The sequence below is a fragment of the Molothrus ater genome, chromosome 5 (assembly GCF_012460135.2).
Source record: "Molothrus ater isolate BHLD 08-10-18 breed brown headed cowbird chromosome 5, BPBGC_Mater_1.1, whole genome shotgun sequence".
Classification (NCBI taxonomy): domain Eukaryota; kingdom Metazoa; phylum Chordata; class Aves; order Passeriformes; family Icteridae; genus Molothrus; species Molothrus ater.
In genome coordinates this window covers 68,036,563-68,044,379 of record NC_050482.2, presented here as the reverse complement: position 1 = coordinate 68,044,379, position 7,817 = coordinate 68,036,563, and the positions used below count along the sequence as shown (strand labels likewise).

General features: G+C 45.8%; 1 protein-coding gene across 1 annotated transcript in view; it reads right to left on the bottom strand.

Moving 5' to 3' along the window:
• Window positions 1-416: 416 nt before the first annotated feature.
• Window positions 417-7,817, bottom strand: part of CACNA1C (calcium voltage-gated channel subunit alpha1 C) — a 416,820-nt gene continuing 409,419 nt past the window's right edge. The window contains exon 49 of the mRNA XM_054514808.1: window positions 417-7,678. Coding sequence (XP_054370783.1) covers window positions 7,382-7,678 — 297 coding nt within the window. The 3' untranslated portion in view covers window positions 417-7,381. The remainder of the gene's footprint in view (window positions 7,679-7,817) is intronic.

The following is a 7,817-nucleotide window of genomic DNA, read 5'->3' as shown; positions in this document are numbered from 1 at the left end:
GTTATCATCCCATTAGCTTCATGGCTTATGTATATACTAATTACACTGTATTTAAGCTGAGGGCATTCATTTTCTGTTGCATGTGCTTGGTAAGAAGGAATCCAGTAGAGAAAATGTTAAGCGTGTGGTTGCACATGAGTCACACGCTGGACATCGTGACACGGCAGAATTTCTGTGGTGACAGCAGCACAGACAGCGGCTGGATTTCCTAAGCTGCTGTTTAGTGGGGCAGGCTGTGGCTGTCCAGACCATTCTGCAGCCCCTTAAACAGGGACAAGAGCCCCTGAATGGCAGCAGGGCCACCGATGGGAAATAAGGGGCTGCAGGAAGCTGTCTTTAATTTTCAGCCACTGCTGGTAGGAGGGAGCAATGTCAAAGGAGTTTTGATACCATTTACAATATTGAACAAATCTGGACATTGTTTAGAAATTTATTAGCAATTTTAAAATAACATCATTCCTTAGATAAAAATGCAATCTTACAGGAATATACATTTGTCCCACACAGAGATGACCCTATAGCTCACTGAGGGCCATTCGCTCTAACTTTCCTCTGTTGATTTTAAAACGTGCGAGAGGGCAAGACGGACTCTGGCACTGATGACAGGCTTACATGACGGTTACAAACTGTACAGCAGTATTTACAAAAGCATTTCTGTGGGTTCATGAAAACTAGATATAAAAGTGTGGAAGGAGGTAAAGAATTGAGACAGGGAAGGGCTTGGGTGGAGGTGCAAGGGAGGGCTGGGAAGGTGGGCAGGGAGCGTAGGGAAGAGTAGGAGAGGAGGTTTATATCTGGACTGATTTATACTTGAGAGAGGTCATTTTACAGCTCTGGGCAATTCAAATGAAGGCAAAACACTTATATTTATCAACATTTATAGCTGATGATCAGAGCAGGAAATGGTGTTCCAGGGCCTGAACTGAAGAGGTGCTGAGGAACCCCATCTTCCCTGAAGTCACTGGGAGACACTGGTATGCAGTACCTGCTGGGCCAGACCCAAACCATGCACAGACAGTACCCCCCAGACCTTAAACCCTTTGGATCCTGCAGTGCTCAGTCCTTGGTGCTGATGTGAATTCAGACTGAGTGAGAGATCAGCTCCTCAATTACACTTTACTCCTGAAACCGGACTAGTTCCAACCACTTCTTGCCACAATTCACCCAAAGTGACTCATCCCTTGCTCTATCAAGCGGCAATTGTTTGGAGGGAGATTCATCATTCAGAATTGATTTTTAAGGCAGTTTTATAAGTATCTCCCCTTTTTTTTTTGTGTGTGATGCAGCAATGTTTGTCAGAGATATTTACAATGTCACTCCTCCTCCTCCAAAATCTTCCCACATTCAAACTGTTAAGACTAAATAAGCTTGAAACAATCATTTCTATGAGCAATCATAAAGTTGATGATGCTTAGATAGTATTGGCTGCCAGTCTACCTAGGTGCTTGAGATGGGAACAGACTGACTTAGGATGTTTAAAATACTGAAAGCATTTCAGCCTAATTGGGAAAGAATTAACAGAAAAACACAGGTATTTAATCACCTGGATGATGATGCCAGCAAATGGTGTCAGAGTTTGTGGTTCTGTCTCAAATAGGAAAAAGCTTTGGAAAGGGGCTATTGGAATGCTGGCAGAAAAATCTGTGGTTCAGTGGAGTGACGCCTGCTCTTGCCTGGGCCTGTCCCAGCTCCCCTGGGCCTGGGATGCAGCCTCTAATCCTGGCCTAAGGAAAGGACCAGGCAGAGCACTGCCAACTTCAGGCCGCAGGAGTGGAGGCAGAGTGCCTGACACGGGGCAGAAAAACAACAGCATGGGAGTGTGGAGACAAGCTCCTGATCCTGCCTAACTAAGCCCTTGGTAATGCTAATGAAGATTCCCTCATTACATCAGTCATTGGTGCTGCTCCTCTCAATTAGCCCTTTAGAAAGGGACTTGATTAAGTTGCCCAATTGTCCCCTGCCACCTGAGATCTCTGCCGTCCTCTGGGGCTCTGTGACACCAGCCCTGCCTGGGCCAGAGCTGTGCCTCTCCCCACCAGCTGTGGCAGACCTGGCAGAGGATTCTGTAGGGTATCTCAAATGGCAGTGGACACCCACGTTTAGGCAACTGAGTCGAGCCCTGTGCCCCCAAAGAAGGCCTGGTTTTTATGCTCAAGTGTTAAGCTCCCCGTAAGGGGGAGGAGAAGAATGGAGAATTTAACTAGAACACTAAAGTTTGTATCAGAAGAGGGTTTTTTTTTTCATTCCAGTGTCATGCTACTGAGTTTTCTGAAAGCAATTGGAGCCCAATCTGTCTTCAGACAGGACATATCTCCTGCTGTGCTTCTGCCCTCACCCACCCAACCTCAGGGAGCTGTAGCAGCAAGGCCAGAGTGGTTTCAGCTTTCCAGAAACAAAGCAGGAACAGAGACAAAAGCTCCACGGACTGAGATCCCATTGGAAACTTTCTGCATCCCTGGGCTTGCTCACCCAGAGTAAAACTTTAAAAGTTTCACAACATTCAAAAGAAGAAAAAAAGAAACCCTGTGCAGCTATTGAGGATTGTATTTCTTAGACTCCTTTGAAGAAGAAAATAAATGGGAGAAAGATGTAATTAAATTTTTCAGGGCCCAATTCTGTTTTCCACATCCTTTGCATCAATACAACCTCCTTGGCCTCTAATGCCCTCACGTTAGCAACATGGGAATCGAGGCTTCTAAAGGCCTGGAATGTTTTCTTTATATGCACTACAGTTTTCATTATGAGAACTGGCAAAATCTCACTGCTACCAGAAACCCCCAACTGGATTCTGCTTCAATATTGTTGTGCTCCAAATTCCCCATCGAGTGTTGCTCTCCCCCCCAGTGCCCCTGCTGTGGGGACAGTCACAGCAGGACCATGGATGTATCTCAGGATACTCAGTTCTGTCTCAGTAGGGCTGCTTCACTTCAGCTCCCTGGACCAGTGGGTTGGGGTTTCTCATCTACTCACACAAAGCAAGGCCTCCAACTCCACCTGTGACACAGGTGACCAACCCCCACGGGCTCTGGGTGCTGCCACCTCGTCTGGTTGTGTCTGTGTGCAAACGCGCATACATTTCATACAGCAATCTGAAACTCAGGCAGAAAAGACACAGGAGCCTGGCTGAGACCCATACAACTGTTATATTGGCGTCAGTCTAAAGAAAGCAATGATACATTGCTTTGGAAATTATCAAGAAATGTAAAAAATGCATTTGCCCTTTTTTTTTTTTGTTGTTGTTGTCGTCGTAGTCACTGGGGCAGGGTTGTGAGTCAGAAAACAAAGCAGAAATAGATGCGGTTCTGTACATGGCGCCTCTCTGGCTGTCCCTCCGTGCTGGGGTGGGGTGGGCAGGGCAAGAAAACAGGCGGGACCCCTGCAGTAGCAGCAGCATCTACACACCATCATCGTCCACATGTCCAGCTGAAGAGGCAGATGATGCACAAAAGGTCTGTGGACAACGAAACTCCAGCTCTGGATCATGAGTTCCACTTGCTTTCCCATCACGTCAGCCACACAGAAATAGGGAAGAAAAAAAGAAATGCACCCGATGTGGCTGACCCAGTACTGTCTGGACTAATGAGCAGGAGTGATACAGGGAGGAGGTTTGTTGTTTTATAAGAAATGTCTTTAGTCTGCAGTGTCCTCTCGTGAGTCAGAGATGCTCAGAGGCAAACAGCAGATCATTTTCCCCATTCTTTCCTTCCACGCCACTTCTCAGCCATTGGTTCCTTCAAAGCTTCCATCCACAGCACAGGGATTGTACCCACCATCCACTCCCATACACAGGGAAACACTCCAGGAGCTAAACCTGCCCCCTCCTTCCCACTGTCCCCCAGACTCTGCCTCACTCGCAGGAGGCAGCAGCTCTTTGCTCAGGCCTGTCACAATGTGCACATTGGAAGTACCTCAAATGAAAAGAATAGAAAAAAAAGCCACCCTCCCCAGAAAGAGAAGTTTGCACAGCTGGCACCAGCAATTACTAAATTTAACACCTACCTCTCAAACTGCAGAAGTCATTTGCGTTCTCTGCTAGCCATACATTTTCCACTCTGCAGCACCTATGGGGTCTTCCAGGAGAGAGTGGGGTTTTCCCTGGCCATAGGCCCTGACCCCCGAGGGAGCAATATCTTTCACTGCCTGGGGCATAGTCCTTCCTGTCATTTTCCTTCCCATCAAGAAAAATCCTAAAAGATGGGCTGTCAAGCGTCCAAAATATTCCTTGTCACCACTAATTTAGGTAAGCACTGTTTTTCAGGAGTGAAGAACCCCTGTCTTCCATTGGGAGGGTCAGATGGACTTTGCAGTGAAAGAAAATGAGTTAGGGAGCCCTTACACAGCATTTTCAGGAACAGCCAGGCACGGGCATTCTTCCCTTTCGAGTTCCTTTGGAGCACATCAGCAGCAGCAGCAAACTCACAGGGAGACACACGTGTGTGCCCATCTCCATACAGGCACCAGGGATGAAAGGATGAGACTGACCCACACCAGCTGGTCACTTTCTCAGGGAAGCCTTGAATTATGACTTTGATGACAGATGCTTGTACAACTGGATTCATATTTCTCTACTATTTGGTTTTTTCCAAGGTATCTTGAGCTGATACTGGCCAGTTCAAAGAGTACAGACAAAAAACACCCTTTGCTATTTCTCCTTTGTGCCCCAGAGAATCGAGAAGAAAAACAAGAGTGTCACAAAAATAATGTAATCAATGTATGCAGTGAAGGGTGTTCTTGGACATCTGCAGAAGCTCAAGATTTGAATCAAAGTTTAGCTCTGAGTCAGATCACACCTCAGAACTGATCTGCAAGTTTGTGAATCATCCTGAGGAGGGAAAAAAACCCAGCAGTAGTCTAGACAAAAACCGGTTGCATAAAATCTAACAATACCTGCCTGTTTTTTCAGCCTCTCTCAGGGTTAGGGCCAACCGTCAGTGTGAGAGTTTCACACCTACTCGTCAGGAATTGTGGCTGGGACATGCTGTGCTGCCAGATGTCTTGTGACTTAGTACCCTCCACTAAAGTCTGGGAAGAGGATTGAGACCATGCATAGGAACACCAAAAAGTCACTTGGCACCTGCATCTTGACCAGCCTGCAGCAATTCTCCTAATAAAGATCCACAGCTCTCTCCCTCTCCCTCTGCTTTCAGCCCAGACCAGGGTTAGGTAACTTTACTTTGCCAACTGTTCTGATTCTTGCATTTCTTATCCCAGGATCCTGCTAAAACTGATCAGGGTTCAGCTATTTAATAAAATAATTTCGAAGCCAGATTTTTTCCGCCCCGCTCCTTAAATTGCTGGTGCCAGCTGAACGTGTAGGATGGATCTGCCAAATGGGCTTTGGGGGTCTTGTCACCCTTGAGTGGGACAAGACCTTTAGAGGAACTGAGCAAAAGGAAAGAAAACAAAGCCTGAATAAAATGTCCCAGTCTTGGGAAGAAAGATTCTCTACCGATAAAGTCATCGTGCACGTTAAAAGGGAGTGAGGAAGAAGGAAAATGAACACAAGATATGCAAAATCAGTAACGTTCAACCTGTCAGTGGATTGCAGAATAGTTACTTACACCAGGTACACTTTGTTCATCGTACAAATTAAAAAAGGAAAAAAAAAAAAAAGTAGTACCCTTTCCCCAACCACACGTAAAAAAGCACTTAAAAGTTCAAAGGTAAAGCTTGGCACATTCCAAATACGAAATGACTCACTTGACATGCAGCAAAATATACAAGAAGTGATTCTTTTTTTTTCTTTTTTTTTTTAAACAAACTTAATTCAATTCATTATCTTTGCTTGGCACAATTGCAATTCATTTTAAAAAAATATTTGAAAAATACTGAAACTGACCTGAATTCAAGTATAACGGTTTCTTCAACAGAAACATTATCAATGCAATAAAACATCACACGGAATATATCAAAGCGTAACGTCTTCTGGTTTGTTTTTCTTTTTTTGTTTCCCCCCCACCCCCGTAAATTTTTTTCTTTTTCTATACAGTTTTAATGCCGACACAACTTACAATTTTATTTTAAAATTAATATTATTGCATTGTTTTTGCATATCTTGTGGAACAGAAAATGCAAAGTTACTGATTCCCTTTTCGAAAGCAGAGACAGTGGTTTGTTTTTGCATTCGAATGGCCCCAGATACAGATCTCCTGCAGCTCAAACCAGGACGTGGAGAACTGCTCTTACACACACACACACGCGCACACACACATGCGCTCACACTCGGCTCCTATTGCTCCCACACTCACAGATACACTTAGCACTAAAAAGAACCCAAATCAATCACTCAAATGTGCAAGACTATATCAAGTGCATTGCCTACTATCTTTAAATTATAAAACAACAACAACAAAAGGTTTCAGTTGCTAGTAAATAAAATTACAAATCCTCGGTGTACATAATGGTTGGCAAAACTCATCTATCATTATACTTCTACCAAATTCCAATGGAGAAACCACCCCTACCCCGGTTTAAATAATAATACAACATGATCAAACCAATTTAACATCTGCAAAGGTGAAAATAAACCAAAACAAAAAAGGTAGGTGATTACAAAACGCTGTAAACACTCCCTTCTCCCTCAAAATAATAATAATAATAATAATAATAATAAAATAGTCAAAATAAAAACTGCAACATGCTTTCAAGAAAATACCAAACTGCGAAACAAGAAGAACTCTGCACAGGCCTGGCGGCCTCTCAGCCCCGCCGCCATGCCTGCTCTCCCATTGGCTGGCACAGCTGGCGCGCTAGCTCTGATTGGCCAGCAGAAAACCGCCTAAACTCGGATTGGCTGGCGAGTGACCGCCCGAGCTCTGATTGGCCGGCAGGGGCCGCTGCCGGAGTCTCAGCAGGGCTGGGCCGCGCCTCGGGCTTCTCCTGCTTCCTCCTCCCCGTGGCCGTGTGGGAATCCACAGCAGAAGTCTTCCTCTCCTTCCGAATCAAAGGGCCTTGGCTTTATGGAGACGGTGAGGCTCATACAGAACATGTGCAAAATGATTTTTACAAGCAAGGTTGAAAGACACCCGTTTGGCGCAGGGTCCTTTTGGCTAGGGCGATCCACAGGAAGCTGAGGTTCCCCTTCGTGCTCCGGAGGCAGCCGTCGTTCCTTGTGCAGGGACTGAAAAAAAGAGGGAGCTGGCTCTCCTCCTCTTCTTCTCCTCCTCCTCCTCACTCTTCCCTCATGGACACGTGCTGGGGTTATATCCGCTCCTGAAAAGCTTTCTTACACCACCCAACTCTGCGACTCGTCCCAACAGAAATGAATGAAGAACGCTGTTCCGGTTACTCCAGGTCACGAGAACAGTGAGGCACTTCTGAAACAAACCCATTAGGAACATTGAAACAAATAAAAAACCAGCATCGCTTCCAGCCCTGGCAACTACAGGCTGCTGATATAAATCCTGCTGTCCTTGAGCTCCTCCTGACTTATCCTACAATCCGGGTTCTGCACCTCTTCCTCTTCCTCTCCTGCACTGTCCTGCCCTGGGTCCCTGCAGTTAGCAAAAGGCAAGAGGTTGCCATTGGGGCTCTGCTTGCTGTTACCATTGAGAATGTTGTCTGCTGCATTTTCCATCTCTTCTATCGTCATGTCGCAGGCGTCTGCGAGCTCCTGGGTTGTGACCTCAATGAACTTTGGATCTTGAGCAAACTGCATCAGTCCTTCCGAAATCAAGACCTTCAAAAGCAGGTGGGGAACCAGAACACAAAGACACATGTTAGTACCCTGGAGCGCCAACGCTGCCGCACCTCCAACACAACCCTCTTCACTGCTGTGTTTCCTCCTCCCATTCATGCTTCTAAACCCGGGAAAAGGG